Raw genomic sequence first — 18,447 nt, forward strand, 5'->3', positions numbered from 1 at the left:
CGCCGTAGATGAGTCAATAACAGCTTGGATGAAATTAGGGCAGCTCGGCCGAATGGAAAATGGCTTAGACTAATGGACAACGGCTCATCAGCATTATACGCAGCTCGGATAAGCCTATAACGCCGCAGACGAATCCACCATGGCTCGGACGAATGGAAAATTGCTCGTTAGCATTATACGCGGCCTGGATAAGCCTGTAGTGCCGCAGACAAGTTCAAAACAACTCGGATGAATTAAAGGCAGCGCGTCCATAACTCTTATGCGGCTCAAACAATACCAAAATGAAAGGTGGACACTTTTCAAACAACACTTAAAGCCTTTGAACTTTGGAAACCAATTTCAAAGATTCGAAACTTGGGGGGGGGGGGACTAATATACCCTAAAAGTATCCTCATTAAAGAGGGAGACCAGAATTTGACCCACTCATTATAACGCCTTCCATAAATACGCGAGAAGACCAAAACACTTATTAATGGGGGCAGTTACAAAATCACCCAAGTCAATGCCTTTAAAGGCTAGAGCGATTCACGCCTGTGCAATAATGCGCTCATAAATGCCATATCATTACAAGGTCAAACTCCACCACTTTAAAAAGGGACGTGGAGAAGAGGTAAGGGCATCTCATTCAAACCCATTCTTTAGTGTTGCAATAAACCTCTCGACAAAATCCCCTACTTAGGTATCAGAGAGATCCCTTGGAGTAAAATCCGGGTCCTCCAAGCCATTTGTACTTTCTCTTTTTTCAAGTGGTCGCGATTGAAGAACATCTCAAAGATCATTCCATTTTATTCAGCAACACTTGATAATCACTTCGACGTGCCCATAAGATACTATTTTGTTTGTCACAATATTATTATCATACAATAGAAGATAGGTCAAGTGGTGAAAGTTTAGGGGAGAATAATTAAAAAAAATAGAAAGAAAACTCATAAATTAAAAAATATGCATTGTAGAGCCCACACAATTTGTAATCATGCTAATAACCACTTTGACATGCCCACTGGGGGAATTTGAACATGATAAGTACAATAAGATCTATGGCCTACCAAAATTTAACTCATTTCTTCACCCACTATGATCAAAGTTAGACCTAAGATCCAACCTACCTTTTCTCCTTTATGATGTACAAATCCTATCAAGTTTTCATAATAAACAAAAAAAAAATCTAATTTATTTAAAATAAAATTATTAGGTTTGTAACATTTACACATTTTTTTAAATATTTCAAACATGACCTCTAATTTGAAAAAAAAGAAAGTGAATACTACGTGGGAAGCAACCTTCATCAAAATAGTATCCTAATAAAATAGATTATGTTTTCTTCCTTTTATCTTTTCTAAGAATCTCAATGTTGATTTTAAAATGTAAAGCTTTGGTGTCAAATTGGCCGACAAATTGCACATTTCAAACTTGGAAGTGTATCAACATGAAATTTACATTAGACATTCATATTCTTACATAAGATTTGGGTCTGAGGGCTAGATTGGATTCAAAGATGACTCAAAATTAAGTTTCCACAACATATAAAATAAAAATTAGGATCAAATTTGTTCACATGCAATCTAGTTTCAAAACTGTCACAAGAAAAGATTTAATGCATTAAGGATTGGATTAATTGAAGTTAGGAAGTTCATAAAGAAAAAAAGAATGTCACTAGTTAAGAATTGACGGGAGTCTCAAACAATAAAATTGTGATGAGCTCTACACCAATGGAGTAAAATTTTTATTTGAGTTCATGGATTATTTTGGAGTTCAGGGATTATTTTGGAAGGTAAATGAATTGGGAGCAAAGTTTACAAAATCTCATGAAGTTATTTTGGAAGATAAATGAAATAAGAGCAAATTTTACCACATCTATGGGTGGTTTCGAGTAAGAGAGAGAGAGAGAGAGAGAGAGAGAGGCAAAGACCAGAGAGATGGCATAGAGGATTGATTTAGGGAGAGATTTGTGGTAGTGAAACAGAGTGGGAGGGTGTAACGAAAAGATTTATGTGGAAGTCAATAAAAAAAAATTTAAGAGTCTAAATATAAATATATTTTTTATGGGTTAAATTGTACAAATTAATAATATACTCTAATAATAATCTAGAAAAGAAAATTTAATTAAATAAAAATTAGTTTTAATTTTTTAAAATTTATAATTTTGAGGAATTAAGATTTATTATAGTATAGATATATAATTTTTGATATATTAAAAAATAAATAAACACAAAGCCCCAGGAGAATGGCGCATTGTGCAAAACACTGCTCTCATTTTTCCCGCCATAATCCGCTGGAAGTACCTTGTTTTTATGTGCTCCGACGCTGCGCGTGGGAATGGCCTCCTCCAAATCCCTAATGGATAACCTTCTCCGACCTGCAAAACGCATAAAGGCTTCTTCCCATTCCCAAATTACCTTACCAAAGCTGCTTAGCGTTTCATCTCTCTCTTCTACTTCCTCCGATGTCCCCCAGAATAATTCCCTCGGCTCCTCTCCTCCTTCTCCCACTCCTTCGTCGCCATCCGGCCTCACCGACCAGCAGAAACTGAGGATTGAACTGAACAGATCTCTCGCAAAATCAAAACGAAATGTTCGAATTTGTTCCGAAAAAGTTTCCAAGTCCAAAGGTTCTTACTTCTCCTCTGCAATTTGCAATTTCTAGTTTTTCACTTGACCCTCCGGCTCTCTCAATTTTTTCGAGAACAATAAATAAAACTGAAAACTCGTTTTTGTTGCATGGCCATTTTGGTTGTTATGTAGCAGCTGAAGGGGTTTTTGTGGGATTGGAAGAGCTTTTGGTGGAGGAAACGTGGTTGGAAGCGCTTCCGGGTGAGCTTCGAAAGCCCTATGCCAAGAATCTTTGCAAGTTTGTTGAGCGAGAAGTATGCGGTGGTAATGGGCCCATCTATCCGCCTTTGCCCTTGATCTTTAATGCCCTTAACTCCACTCCATTTGATAGAGTCAAGGTTGTAATCATTGGACAGGTATATTCCTTATCTAGACTCAACTTCCATCTCACTTTCCTTGCGGAGAATAGTGAAGGAGGGCAAATGAGAACAATTTTTAGATATAAAATTATGTGCTGTTTTTGTCTGAAAAATAACAAACTCATCTCAACTGAGAGGCAATCCTTTGCTTTAGGCTCAGTCTACTGGAGTTATTTTGTTTGTTTCACTAACCAAAAACAGTATAGTGCCCAGCCTTGTTTTAATTGTTCTAACCGTTCCAATTCATTAATTTATTCTATGTTTGCATTCCTGGGGATAGAATGACAACCATAATGTAGCTATGCCCAAGACTTTTCCTTTACCTGGGTAATGGTTGTTATTTATCAGGATCCTTATCATGGGCCTGGTCAAGCAATGGGCCTTGCATTCTCTGTGCCTGAGGGAGTGAAAATGCCTTCAAGTCTGGTAAACATATTTAAGGAGCTTCAGAAAGATTTGGGCTGTTCAATTCCGTCTCATGGGAATTTGGAGAGATGGGCCATACAGGTTTGTTTCTAGTTTCTACCATAATGTTAAAATTTTATATATGTTTTTATCTACTCCTATGAGGAGGAGCAAGTTAGTTATTATTTCTAGCATGAAAAGGTGTAAGTGTATGCCTAAAATAACTTGGAATAAGCTAGTGAGGAAGGATTTAATAGCCTTTAATCCAGTGGAGGAAAATAATCTCGATTGGGTGAATTGGTGGAAAATGATTCATGTCGCCAACCCCACTTTGTGAGACTTAAAGGCTTGTTATTGATATTGTTTTATCTACCCATGCTTTGTGCAACTAAGTGTTTTGTTCTTTCTTTTTTGTTTTTTCCTCTCCATATTTTTGTTTTGAAATAATTTTTCATATAAAAGCATAATAATTTTGTTGATTCTGTTTGATTTTTTCTAATTCAAACTTAAAGGACTTTTGAAGTCATTTTTTTTCCCAGTTAGATTGTATTTCACGCAACCAAGTTAGTACTTCAAATGTTATATGTTATATTTGTACATCGTTTCAATACTACGCAAGGTCTATTCAGTGATCATCTTGCTTTGGTTTTTATTCTAATTATGTTATTGGATGTTGTTTATAAAGTGCACCATTATTATTAAGCCTATTTGTTTAAGTTCAAGAATTTGATTAGAGGATCTAAAGGTAAAAAAATTGGTGTATGAAGGGTTATGGTCTTTGTTTTTTTTCACATCTGATCTTTTAATTTAGAGTTGAGACTGTCAAAGATAGGATGATAGTTTGGAAAATAGTAACACATTTTTAAACATCCTAATTAAATAAACATTCTGCTGCCTATTATTTGTTAATTGCTGTGATTCCCCTTCTTAAGCGAGGGCCCAGTTTTAATATATTAGGAAAAATCTCTAACAGAAAATTAGATGAAATACAAAGTGAAGTTCTCTAGAAAATTCTATTTGCTGTAATTCATTTGAATAAAGATCGTCATTCCTGTCCTTCCAATTAATCTTTAACATTACAATTTCTATGTCTTTATCATTGAAATTTCTATGATGTAGATCCAACTTTGCGTTTGTCCTTCTCGTTCTTTGGTTCTAGCTATGAACTAAAAATGTTTAAATCTCCCTTATGTGTGTGTAAATGTGTAGAGAGAGAGAGAGAGAGAGTTGGATATTTTTGATTTTATTGAGAAACTTTTATTGTGGCTGGGCAGGGCGGGAGGTATGATTCTTGCGGAAAATGCAAGTAGGTAATGTTGATGAAGGTTAAACATAGATCAGCATTTTTAGTTGCTTAATCCACTGCTGTAGTAAATAACAACTAAACTGTATCATCTTAGATTTTGTGTCAGCAATTAACAATTAATATAAAAATGTAATGCATATTCTTTTATATCGCAGAAAGAAATAGATTTGGAGCCCTTTTTTGGGACTTCAATGTTATTTTGACCGTGGTCTTAAATGTATTGTAAAATAATGAATTTTGGTTAACATTGTTGAATTCATCTTGTTTTGAAGAGGGTAGGGGTTGGTATTTTTTGAACTTTTTAATTTTTGTTAATCTTTGATTGATATCTTAATAAATTTTATTTTGTAGATTTTTTTTTTTTGAAAATTCGAAGGAAACCCAATATTTTATGTCAATTTCAATAAAAATTGCAAGCTAGAAAAAAGAGGCCTGAGGGGGTGGGAATTGTGCGTAATCTAATCATCATTATTTTCTATTTCATCATCATCATCATCGGCTGCTTGGGTATTTCTCTTCGTCCTCGAGTCATCATGTCTACACTTTTGAACGGGACACAAATATTTTTTGGAAACTGAAATAATTGAAACTCTCCTAGAATTGTGCACTCCTGAAGCTTAGATTTGTCTGTGCCTAAAACCCTGCCCAATTCCATGTGAGTGACAATAGTAGCTCTTCGTCTTTTTTTTATTTTTATTTTTTTGGTTTTTGGTAACCTGGAGCTCCAGACCTCCGATGAGTCCTTTGGACCGCCCGGAGCGGCATCAAACTGGTGACCAGCAGTTCGCCCCCAGACATGCTCCAAGTAAGTCATGGGTATGATCTCAGTGGCAGCAGACTCGGACCCCATCTTTAGGACAGCCAGGTCCAAGCCTTACTACCTGAGCAACCCCAAGGAGGCAGTAGGTCTTCTTCTTTTACTAATTGATTTATTGTTAATGATTGCTTTTAGATTTAATTCAAAATGTACCATTAATGCAGTATGAGCATGAGACTAATTTTGTTTTCTATTTAAGGATATTTTTATTTATTTTTGGTGGGTAACATCTTTATGATTATAAAATCATATTTTGGTTTGTTTTAGATTCTAAAATTAGTTTTATTATTTCCCAAGCACTGCAATCCTGTAAAAACCTTCTATGTATTAGTTCTATTTGGAGTTGAATTATTGTTCTTTTGCATGGTTGTTTACCCTTGCATCAAGTAGCATGAGAGCAGACTGTGATCTGACAAGACTGCCAATGATAAGGTTTGCGATTCAAACTTAAATCACCATGATTGTCAATGTTTGGCATGGTTGTTTGTGAATTTCTACCCAAACTTGTCGTGGTATTAATTTAAATCACCCGTCATCTCCACTATCCCTTACTCTCCACCTTTAAGCACAAACAGAAAGTATAAATCCCTTCAACCATTGTTGCTTAGTGAAGTAGAAGTAGAAAAGAAAATCTTGTGTACCCCCAAATCCTTCAAGCCATGATTGACCCCAACCCACCCACGTTATACCTAAACAGAAATCGAAGACAATGCCAACCCTCCATAAATTAGTCAAAGCAATTGAAGCCCTTACGTCATCTACTTACCTCAAATTCTTATTATAGCTTACGACCATCCCACCATTCATTCTGTGTGAGTTTTTGTAGCTTGATGCATTACACAACCATATCATCCTTTGTCGACATCAATTTCTCCTTGCCGCCTTTGATTCTTGACAAAGGTGGTTCTCACATGACCAAAGAACCCTTGTAGGTTGTAGCAAAGCCCTAGGTATTTTTTGTTTTTAATCAATGGTAGTGATTTAAAAGGACCAGGTTGCTTTGGACTTGACATCATGACAGGACCAAACCATCTGAACTGACTGAACCACCTGCAGCAGACCCAACCACATGAACTGGTTCTGACCGGTCTGTTCCAATCGGTGAGCAGGAAAAAATCAGAGATGGAAAGAAAATGGTGACAATTGAGTGAATAGACCTGTTTGATTCAGTTGCTCATGGAGCAACATAGATGTATCAGTGTAAAGAAAGAGCGGAGCAACAACATCTCAGGTAATCTTTTTGAAATACCTTTCAGGATTCCTATATTGAATCAAATGCCATAGGCATCCTAGGATTCTTTTATAATGTAGAACAAACAAAAATATTCCCATGAGGCTGGCATCCCATTCCCAAGAATGAGATTTTTGGGAATGTCATTCCATGGGAAAATCAAATGCCACCATAGTAGAATCATATATGGCATCTGATTTTCTCATGGAGTTTGACAAATTTATTGCTCAATATACTTTTAATGAAGATTGACAACCTATGATTCGGTCTATTGGGGTCTCTATGAATTAGGCAATCACAACTTCAATTCAGTTGATTCACTTGCTAAGACTACTGAGAAAAAGTCTGAGTATTGAAAGGATACTTGCAAGAAAATCGTGGCTTGAGTTGAGTAGCTTCTTGCCCCAACCCCAAACTAGATCCCTATAGGAACGACAAAATTGTGTTAAGAAATGACCACTGATGAGTGGTAAGAGAAGGGAGAGGACTCAACCAAGGATCAAATTGTAAATGCTGTTGAGTATTTTAAGGATGTGAATGAAGATAACTAGTGGGTGCACATTTGCTTCAACTCAAGATCAAGTTCTTTCTTATAAGAGGGGAGGATTAATGCACCAACAGAAAAAGCATGAGATTAATTTTATATCATTTAAGAATGCTTTTATTTATTTTTATCGGCAATATTTTTATGATTCTATGTTATTGGTATTTAGAAAATTCGTATTTTGGTTTATTTGAGATTCTAAAAATAGTTTTTATTTCCAGGCATTGCAAATAGCATCTTTGCACTAGTTTTGTTCAGAGTTGAATTACAATTCTTTCGTCTGGATGCTAGTTGTGCATCAAGAAGTACTGACTCCGAATTGACATGGTTATTAGTGTTGTTTGATAGTGTTAGCAATTTAAACTCATATTGCACTGGCTGTTGAGTGTTTGATTGTCTACTAACACTTGAAGGGTTTGTACTTTTAACTCAAATTCCTAGCACTGCAAGCCTGCAAACTCCACCATCTTCATCTCCATCTCTCCCACTCCACCCATTGTTCACAAATAAACACACTCATATAAACACGCGTATAAAACTCCTTCATGCACAAGCACAGAAGCAGAAATGCCTGTTACCAGTGCTGCCTTGAGATGCAAAAGCAGGAAAAGATCTAGTGCGGCCCAAAATCCTTTTGTTCGAAGATAATATGTTATTTTAAAATTAGGTTGTGTTAATGAGGGTATTTTGTCCTTAATACTTTCATTATTATTAATAATATATAAGAGGGCTGACCTGGAGCTGTACCTAGACTCCAGGGAACTGTCGCTCAGTTCTTTCCTGTCTTTTTCTCTTCTTCTCCTCTTCTATCCTCTCATTCTCTTCTTCCCTCCTCCATCTTTAACTTTACAACATGGTATCAGAGCATTGATCTCCTTCAAATCTGATTTATCCAAATTGGTTTTGATACTCAGTTTTTTGTTTTTTCCCCTTATTCTCCCCTAATCAGTCCTCAAATCTGTTTTGAGAGTTGTGACACCCTCCCTCTGGGTTAGGTTGTGCAGCATCCTTGGCAGGAAGCTGTGGGTTTCCATGGTGATTTGCCGATATAAATTCAGTTATGCTCTGTTTCTTGTATGCTGCTGCTGCTGCTGTTCCTTTGTCACTCTGTTTGTGGTTTGCTGATGATGCTGTTTTGATGACTTGTATTTATGATTGATTGCTTGCAATTGTGCACCGATTGCTGGTTGGTTTTGATTGGTGTTCAGATATTTATTTCTGTTCTTCTCTGCATTCGTTTCCAGTTGCTGCCAGCTGTAATACCTGGAGCTGCTGCCAGGTTGTTTATTAAAAAGCCTGCAGTGCTTTGCTATGGTGTGCCCTGTTTTTGGTGAAGTAATTCCTTCTAGGATATTGTAAGCTCAGTTCTGTAGTTATAGTTGCCTCTTGGAGTTCAGGATTTTCTGGATTTTGGAGAGTTTGAAGTGTTGTAAGCTTTTTTTTTTTTGAAGTCTTGAAATTTCTGTTTGTGTTAGTGTGTGCTGCCTGACTACTCAAGCTTCTTCCCGTAAAAATTTGGCCATGGATACTACCTCTAACTGTTGTAGGGAAAGTTTTGGAGGACGAGGGTGAGGTTTGGATTGTGGTTGCGGTAGCGGTTGTGTATGTTGGGTGGTCTTGGGCCTTCTCAATCCCAAAAGCTAGCTTATAGGGTGAGACTTTCCCTCACACTTAATAACTAACCACTAGCTCCTTTCACAACCGATGTGGGATAACCCCAACAATCTCCCCCTCACACATCGGGCTCCAAATCAGCAGCAGCACAAACCTGGCATCCCGAGGAGAATGTTGAACCATGAGCTCTGATACCGGTGATGGGTGGTTCAGGGCTTTCTCAACCCCAAAAGTTAGCTTATGGGGTGAGCTTTCCCTCACACTTAATAACTGACCATCAGCCTTTTTCACAACCGATGTGGGATAAACCCCAACAATCTCCCTCTCACACATCGGGCTCTAAACGGCAGCATCACGTACCCAGCAACTCGAGGAGAATGTTGAACCATGGGCTTTGATACCAGTGTTGGGTGGTGTAGGTCCTTCTCAATCCCAAAAGCTCATGGGGCGAGGCTTTCCCTCACAGTTAATAACTGACCACCAGCCCCTTCCACAACAGATGTGGGATAGCCCCAACAATCTCCCCCTCATTTGTGAGTTTCAACTCCTCCCCCTTGAACGGAAACTGTTTCCTTTACGAGAGTAAGTCCAATTCTCCAACAGTTGCTCAAGTGAGCCTTACCACTGGCGCCTTACGTGCCTCGGATTGCATTCCACGTGCTTCCGAACCAATCCTACCTCCCATGTCTTGACCCTATTCGGATCCATCCAAGGCCTAGATGATCCTTATTGGTCTCGGTCATACACTTGGTCCTCCAACTGTTAGCATGTCAGGAGAATTAGCTTCACGTCTCGACTTTTACGATGTCGTTCACCCAGAGTTATGAACCGTTGGCTTTGATACCACTTGTTAACCTATCCATGGGCTCCTCCGGTGCTAACAAGTGGTATCAGAGTCGACGGTTCATAACTTTGGGTGGACGACATCGTAAAAGTCGAGACGTGAAGCTAATTCTCTTGACATGCTAACAGTTGGAGAACCAAGTGTTTGATTGAGGCCAATAAGGATCATCTAGGCCTGGAATGGATTCGAATAGGGTCAAGACGGGGGAGGTAGGATTGGTTTGGAGTTACGTGGAATGCAATCTGAGGCATGTAAGGTGCCAGTGGTAAGGCCCACTTGAGCAATTGTTTGGGAATTGGGCTTACTCCTATAAGGGAGATGATTTCCGTTCAAAGGGGAGCAGTTAGAACTCACAATTGAGGGGGGGATTGTTGAGAATTTCACTTATGAATTTGTCCCACATTGGAAAATTTGAGTGGATGATGGGTGCTTATATGCATGGTTGAGCCCAAGACCCAATAGTTGTAAGCTTTTGGGTCAAGTTGGTGCTCATTCATGTGTATTAAGCTCACCCATGGACTCCTCCGGTGCTAACAAGTGGTATCAGAGCCTAGGGTTAGGTTTGAGTGGGAGTAATGGTAGAGGAAGCAGGAAAGGCGCTTGGAATAGAAAAGTTCGATGGCATAGAATTTGGATTCTGGAGTATGCAAATTGAGGATTATCTTTATGGAAAGAAGTTGCATTTGCCGCTTTTAGGGAAAAAACTTGCGACTATGAAGGATGAAGAATGGACTCTTCTTGACTGACAGGTACTGGGAGTTATCAGGTTAACTCTGTCTAAGTTTGTTGCACACACTGTTGTAAAGGAGAAGACCACATCAGATTTGATGAAGGCTTTATCTGGTATTATGAAAAATCGTCAGCAAACAACAAGGTGCATCTGATGAAGAAACTGTTCAATTTGAAAATGGCAGAGAATGCATTAGTAGCACAACATCTGAATGAGTTTAACACTATCACAAATACATTGTTGTTTGTAGAAATTGATTTTGATGATGAGATCCGTGCACTTATTCTTTTGGCTTCCTTGCCAAACAATTGGGAGGCAATGAGGATGGCAGTAAGCAATTCTACAGGAAAAGAAAAACTGAAGTATAATGACATGCGAGATTTAATTCTGGCTAAGGAGATTTGTAGGAAAGATGCAGGTGAAACCTAAGGATCTGGTTCTGCCCTAAACCTTGAGACAAGAGATAGAGGTAATGACAAAAATTCAAATTGGGGCAGATCTATATCCAGAAATTCTAATCGGAATAGAAGTAAATCTAAATCAGGCCAACAAGTACAATGCTGGAACTGTGGGAAAACGGGTCACTTTAGGAGGCAATGCAAAAGTCTTAAGAAGGAGAATGAAGATGATTCTGCTAATGCTGTAACAGAAGAGGTACAAGATGCATTACTTCTTGCTGTAGACAATCCACTTGATGATTGGGTTTTGGACTCAGGAGCTTTGTTTCATATCACTCCACACCAAGAAATCATACAGAACTATGTTGCAGGTGATTTTGGTAAGGTGGATTTTGTTGATGGTACAACCTTGGATGTTGTGGGTATGGGAAACGTTCGGATGTTGTTGCCCAATGGGTCTGTTTGGTTACTGGAGAAGGTTCAACATATTCTTGACCTGAGGAGGAATCAGATTTTTGTTGGACAACTTGATGATGAAGGGCATGCAATGTTATTTGTTGGTGGTACTTGGAAGGTTACAAAGGGAGCTAGAGTATTGGCTCGTGGAAAGAAGACTGGTACTCTATATATGACCTCAAGTCCAAAAGACACAATTGTAGTTGCTGAAGCAAGTACTGATACAAGCTTATGGTACCGCAGACTTGGTCACATAAGTGAGAAAAGGATGAAAATGCTGCTGTCAAAAGGGAAACTACCAGAATTGAAGTCCATTGATTTTGACATGTGTGAAAGCTGCATCTTAGGAAAACAGAAAAAGGTGAGTTTCTTGAAAATTGGCAGGATACTGAAGGCAGAAAAATTGGAGTTAGTACATACAGATTTGTGGGGGCCTTCTCCGGTTGCATCCCTTGGAGGTTCAAGGTATTACATCACTTTCATTGATGACTCAAACAGAAAGGTATGAGTTTATTTTATGAAAAATAAATCTGATGTATTTGAGACTTTTTAGAAGTGGAAGGCTATGGTTGAGACAGAAACAGGTTTGAAACTAAAATGTTTGAGGTCAGACAATGGAGGAGAATACATAGATGGAGGGTTTAGTGAGTATTGTGCTGCACATGGGGAAACCACAGCAAAATGGTGTAGCTGAGCACATGAACAAAACTCTCAATGAGCGTGTTTGGATTATGAGGTTGCATGCTGGACTACCATAAATTTTTGGGCTGATGCTGTTAGTACTGTAGCTTACCTGATAAATCGAGGACCTTCAGTTCCCATGAGTTCAGACTTCCTGAAGAGGTTTGGAGCTATAAAGAAGTAAAGTTTTATCATTTAAAAGTTTTTGGTTGTGTTTCTTATGTTCATATTGATTCCGATGCTCGTATTAAACTTGATGTAAAGTCTAAAATATGTTTTTACATTGGCTATGGTGATGAGAAATTTGGCTATCGGTTTTGGGATGAATAAAACAGAAAATTCATCAGAAGTAGAAATGTGATATATAATGAATTGGTTATGTACAAGGGCAGGTCAACTGTAGTGCCAAATGTCACAGAGATAGATCAAAAGAAATCTGACTTTGTCAACTTAGATGAATTGATTGAAAGTACTGTCCAGAAAAGGGGTGAATGGGATAAGGAGAATGTAGAATCATAGGTAAATCATTGTACACTTGTAGCTGAAGTCCGTAGATCTTCTAAGACCATTAGACCTCCACAGCGTTATTCACCCGCTTTAAATTATCTCTTGTTGACTGATAGTGGTGAGTCAGAGTGTTATGATGAAGCCTTGCAAGATGAAAATTCAAGCAAGTGGGAGTTAGCCATGAAGGATGAGATGAATTTCTTGTTGGGGAATCAGACATAGGAACTGACTAAATTGCCAATAGGGAAGAAGGCTTTGCACAACAAGTGGGTATACAAAATAAAGAATGAGCATGATGGTAGCAAGCGTTATAAGGCCACATTAGTTGTCAAAGGATTCCAGTAAAAGAAGGGCATTGACTACTCAAAAATATTTTCTCCAGTTGTGAAGATGTCAACAATTAGACTGGTACTGGGAATGGTGGCTGCGAAAAATCTATATCTTCCTCCAAGTGAAGACGACATTCCTTCATGTACTAACTCCAATTTTTTAGCCTTTGGCGTCCTGACCTAGACAGAGTTAACTTGATAACTACCAGTACCTATCTGTCAAGAAGAGTCCATTCCTCATCCTTCATAGTCGCAGGTTTTTCCCCTAAAAGCGGTAGATGCAACTTCTTCCTATAAAGATAATCCTCGATTTGCATCCTCCAGAATCCAAAGTCTGTGCCATCGAACTTTTCTATTCCAGGAGCCTTTCCTGCTTCCTCTACCACTGCTCCCACTCAAACCTAATCCTAGGCTCTGATACCAGTTGTAGGGAAAATTATCATGAAATTTCCAAAAAAAAAAAAAATTGTGAGAAACAAAATAGAGGAAAAACACATGCCAAAGAAAAAAGAAAATAATCACATGCACAAGACAGTATGTACGTGGTTCGGCAATTTGCCTACGTACAAAGTTGCAGGGATTTCACTATTATCAGGGAAAAAATATAGAGTGCGGTAATACAATTTTTCCTCACTCTCAAAAACTACGTCAAAAACCAAACCCTAATCATCAAAACAACGGTTCCTATATCCCGCGCATAGGATTCACAATGGGCTACAAAATGGGCCAAAAAATTGTTGAGAATTCCACTTGTGAGTTTGTCCCACATTGAAAAATTTGAGTGGATGATGGGTGCTTATATACATGGTTGGGACCAAGACCCTATAGGCTTAAGCTTTTGAGTCAAGTTGGTGCTTACTCATGTGTATTAAGCTCACCCATGGACTCCTTTGGTGTTAACAAGTGGTATCAAAGTCGACGGTTCGTAACTCTGGGTGAGCGACTTTGTAAAAGTTGAGACGTGAAGCTAATTCTCTTGACGTGCTAACAGTTGGAAGACCAAGTGTGTGACCGAGGCCAATAAGGATCATCTAGGTCTGGGATGGATTCGAATACGGTCAAGATTTGGGAGGTAGGATTGGTTCCGAGGCACATGAAATGCAATCCGAGGCATGTAAGGCGCCAATGGTAAGGCCCATTTGAGCAATTGTTGGGGAATTAGGCTTACTCCTATAAGGGAGACGGTGTCCGTTCAAGGAGGAGTAGTTGGAATTCACAAGTGAGGGGGAGATTGTTAAGAATTCCACTTGTGAGTTTGTCCCACATTGGAAAATTTGAGTAGATGATGGGTGCTTATATACATGGTTGGGCCTAAGCCCCAATAGATTTAAGCTTTTGGGTCAAGTTGGTGCTCACTCATGTGTATTAAGCTCACCCATGGACTTCTCCGGTGCTAACAGTGTAATACAATGAATAATTCATTGTCGTAATTCTCGCATTTGCACATATTGTGCAAGGAAAATCATACCATTAGTCGTTGTTGGGATCTCCTTGGGAAATCAGATTAGGCCAATAAGTCTCTTGAAAAAAGCGATTCTACTATTGACACTCCAAACGCATCTAGCCACTCCATTGGGGAGTTGAGTACATCATCCACCATGTCCCAAGAGGAGTTTAACAATCGTTTTTGCATGGTTCAACAACTCCATACTCAGTACTTTACATCTTGTGCTACTGTGGCTCATTCAGGTATATGTGGGCTTCTTGCCTCTTCATCCTCCTCACCTTGGGTTATAGATTCTAGTGCCTCCTCTCATATGACAAGGTAGTCCTATTTTTTTTGAGTTCTTGAACCCCACTACTTTACACCAAGGTTGCTTTTGCTGATGGATTGACTATACCGGTTTCTGGTTTTGGCAATATTCTCTCAATTCCTTTCATTGTTCTTTTGTCTATGTTATATGTGCCTAAATTTCCCTTGCACCTGCTATCAGTTAGTCAACTAAATCTCATAACTATTTTGTGACTTTTTTTCCTTATTATGGTATTTAGGATCTTCGGATGAAGAAGAGATTTGGTGGAGGGCTTGAGAGGGATGGCTTGTACTATTTTGATTGTGTTTATGGTGGGTCCAAATCTGGTTGTACGACTTCCTCAATATCTACTAATGGTGTTTCTCTTGATCATTGGCATGCTCATTTGCATCATCCATCCCTTTCAAAACTACAACATGTTTTTTCTATGTTCAAGTCCATTTCTTGATTTGAGTGTTCTACGTGTTAGTTGGAAAAGCATATTAGAGCATCTTTGCCGCCTAGATTTGAGTATTGTTGTAAACCATTGTTTTCTTTTATTCATTTAGATATTTGGGGTTCTTGTAGAGTCAAGAATTTGACTGTTCATCAATATTTTGTGTCCTTTGTGGATGACTTTTCGTGTATGACCTAGATCTATTTGTTAAAAGATAGATATGAAATTTATGACCGTATTTACTCAATTCTACTAGGAAATAAAAACTCAGCTTGGCATCGATATTTGAATTTTTCGATCTAGTAATGCACTTGAATTTGTTCAAAATGAGCTTCAATCTTTTGGCTTGGCCAAAGGGATTACTCATCAAACATCATGCATACATACCCCTTAGCAAAATGAAGTAGCCGAACGAAAAAATAGACATTTACTTGACATAACATGGCCTCTACTCTTTCATATGCATGTTCCTAAAATCGTTTGGACCAATGCTTTTCTTACAATCTGTTTTATGCTCAATAGGATGCCCTTTATTGTTCTAAAGGGGCCGACTCCCTTTTCCATTGTGTACCCAGAAATGTCCATGTTCTCTGTTGTGCTTAGTGTCTTTGAGTGCACATGTTTTGTTCATGTTCCAAATACTACTTGTGATAAGTTATCTCCTCGTGCTGTTAAATGTTATTTGTTGGGTACTCGAGAACTTAAAAAGGATACAAATGTTATGATCCCCACACTCGAAGGAAATATGTTAGTTCTGATGCACGTTTTTTGAGGGGACACCCAATTTTTTCAGTGCCAGGTCCTCCTAGGATGAATCTATTTTGATTCCATCAATGATTTGTGGTCCCCCCCTTGTGTTGATCCTCATGTTCCTACCCTTATCCCTCTTGAGAAATCTTCTGCCCCTCTTCCAATTACATTAGTTATTGATCTAGAGAAACAATTGAAGGTTTATTAACAAAGAAAAGCAAGCAAAGGCATCATTGCCATCATTTCTTCGACTTTTGGTTTGAAGATCCATCCCAATATGACTTGGATTTTGCCCATTCCTTACTGGAAAGGTACTCGTACATCTGCTCAACAATTTTTAGTTTCTTATCCTATCACTTATAAAGTTTTAGTTCTTCACCTTTCTAGTCCTATGCGTTCTTTTGCCTTGTCTGTTACCTCAATTTCTATTCTTTCCTCGCATGTTGAAGCACTTGCTAACCCTGGGTGGAAGTATACAATGGATGTAGAAATGGATGCCTTGACCACTTGAGGGACATGGGACTTGGTGGATCTTCCTCCTGGTAAAGAGTTGGTTTGGTGTCGTTGGGTCTACACCATCAAATGTCTTCCTAATGGTTATATCAAATGACTTAAGGCCCGGTTGGTTGCCAAAGGGTACAACCTAATGTATATTGATTATTTGAGACCTCTCCAGTTGCTTGATTAAATTCCGTTCGTTTTGATCTCAATAGAACTTAATTTTGGTTGGCTCATGTATCAATTGGATGTGAAGAATACCTTCTTGTATGTTGATTAGCAGGAGGGGGTATACATGGAGAAACCTCCTGGGTATGTTTCTCAAGGGGAGGATCATAAAGTATGCATGTTTCAAGGGGCCATTTATGGTCTTATATAGTTTCCTTTATCTTGCTTTGACAAATTTAGTGTTGTAGTTTTCTTCATTTGGCTTTGTCCAGTGCTATTATAATCATTTAGTTATTGTCTGCAAAATGGAGACAAGTGTGGTATTTCTAGTAGTTTATGTTGATAATATCTTCATCGTTGGCATCAACCATATTGGGATTGCAGATGTTAAGTAGTGGCTTCAAGCAAAATTTCAAATCAAGGACTTGGGTATTCTGTGTCACTTTCTTTGAATTGAGATTATATGGTGTGGGAAAGGGTTGAATCTATCTTAGCAAAAATATACATTGGACTTGTTAAGTGAGAGTGAGACTGGTTTGTTGGGAGCCAAACTAGTTGATACTCCTATGGACCCTGAAGTGAAGTTGTCTGGGGATGTTGGGCCGGACTAAATGTCGATATAGGCAATTGGTTGGCAAGTTGATCTACTTCATTGTCTCTGACCCAACGTATCTTTTACAGTAGGGGTGGTGAGTTTATGTAAAATCCCAAACAACCACATTGGGATGCTGTTTGAAGGATTTTGCGGCATCTAAAGGCTCTTTTGGCAAGGGTTTGATATATAAATGTAATAGAAATAGTTAGATTATGGGATACTTTGATGCAGATTGGGCTAGATTGGTTGATGATCAAAGGTCTACTAGATATGGTACATTTATGGGAGCTAATCTTGTTACTTGACATAGCAAGAAACAAACTACAGTAGCAAGATCTAGTGTTGAAGCGAGAATATCGAGCTATGGTTCATACTGTGAGTTAGCTTATGTAGCTGAAGTGTCTTATATCAAAGATGGGATTCTTCGTAACGAAGCCAATAGATGTATTTTGTGATAATCAAGCTGTCATTTATATTGCTAGCAATCCAGTGTTTCATGAGAGGACAAAGTACAGAGAAGTTGATTGTCATTTTGTGAGGGATGCTGTGCTGAAGAAGGTCGTGAGGACTCCCTCTGGGAAATCTATCAGTTCGGCGATGTTTCCATGAAGCCTTTATTTAATCCCGCCTTGTCTAGTGCTTGTTATAAGTTGGGGTTGGGTGATATTTATACACCCCTGGCTTGATGGGAGTGTTAGAAGAGAATATGTTATTTTAATAATTAGGTTGTGTTAATGGGGGGTATTTTTGTCCTTAAGACTTTATTATTATTACTAATACATAAGAGGGCAAACCTGGTGCTGAACGTAGACTCCAGGAAAATGCCGCTCAGTTCTTCCCTATACTTTCTTCTTCTCCTCTTTGCTTCTCTCCTTCTCTTCTTATCTCCTCCATCTCTAACTTTGCAACACCTTTCTAGCCTTAATCAAACCCAATCCACATCATAAGTTAACAGAAATGGAAGCCAACTCTCTGTTGATATTTTAGACTAGCTTCATCATCTCCAATGCCTTGCACTGCAAGCCTGCAAAGTCCATCATCTCCATCTCCACCAAGCCTTTCCCAATCCATCCATTGTTTAAACACAGTACACACACACAAAAACACCTTCAAGCCCAAGTAGAGAAGCAGAAATCCCTTTTAGCAGTGCTGCCTTGAGAAGCAAAAGCAGAAAAGAAAAAACTGGCGCCTCCCAAATTCTTTTCAATCCTTAATGGACCTCAGACCACACGATATTTTAACAGAAATGAAAGCCAACCTTCGTTGATTTTTAAGAATAGTCAAAGCTCTTTGAAGCAATTGCAGTCCTTTTGCCATCTTCATTGTCGACCTCAAGTTCTGACTAGTCTCATATTGCTTTTGACCTCACCACTTCTGTAGTGTGAGCCTTTGCTGCCTAATACATTTTAGCAATTC

At 38.5% G+C, this 18,447-nt stretch overlaps 1 protein-coding gene across 2 annotated transcripts in view; it reads left to right on the forward strand.

Moving 5' to 3' along the window:
* The first annotated feature begins 2,200 nt into the window (after positions 1-2,200).
* LOC131154259 (uracil-DNA glycosylase, mitochondrial) overlaps positions 2,201-18,447 on the forward strand; it is a 42,461-nt gene continuing 26,214 nt past the window's right edge. Inside the window, exons 1-3 of one of the 2 annotated variants that reach the window (XM_058106916.1) lie at positions 2,201-2,608; positions 2,745-2,965; positions 3,317-3,475. In XM_058106916.1, the coding sequence (XP_057962899.1) occupies positions 2,317-2,608; positions 2,745-2,965; positions 3,317-3,475 (672 nt within the window). In that variant the 5' untranslated portion in view covers positions 2,201-2,316. Of the gene's footprint in view, positions 2,609-2,741; positions 2,966-3,316; positions 3,476-18,447 lie in introns of both variants that reach the window. The other variant, XM_058106915.1, reaches the window with a different exon arrangement.

The sequence above is a fragment of the Malania oleifera genome, chromosome 4, assembly GCF_029873635.1.
Source record: "Malania oleifera isolate guangnan ecotype guangnan chromosome 4, ASM2987363v1, whole genome shotgun sequence".
Classification (NCBI taxonomy): Eukaryota; Viridiplantae; Streptophyta; class Magnoliopsida; order Santalales; family Ximeniaceae; genus Malania; species Malania oleifera.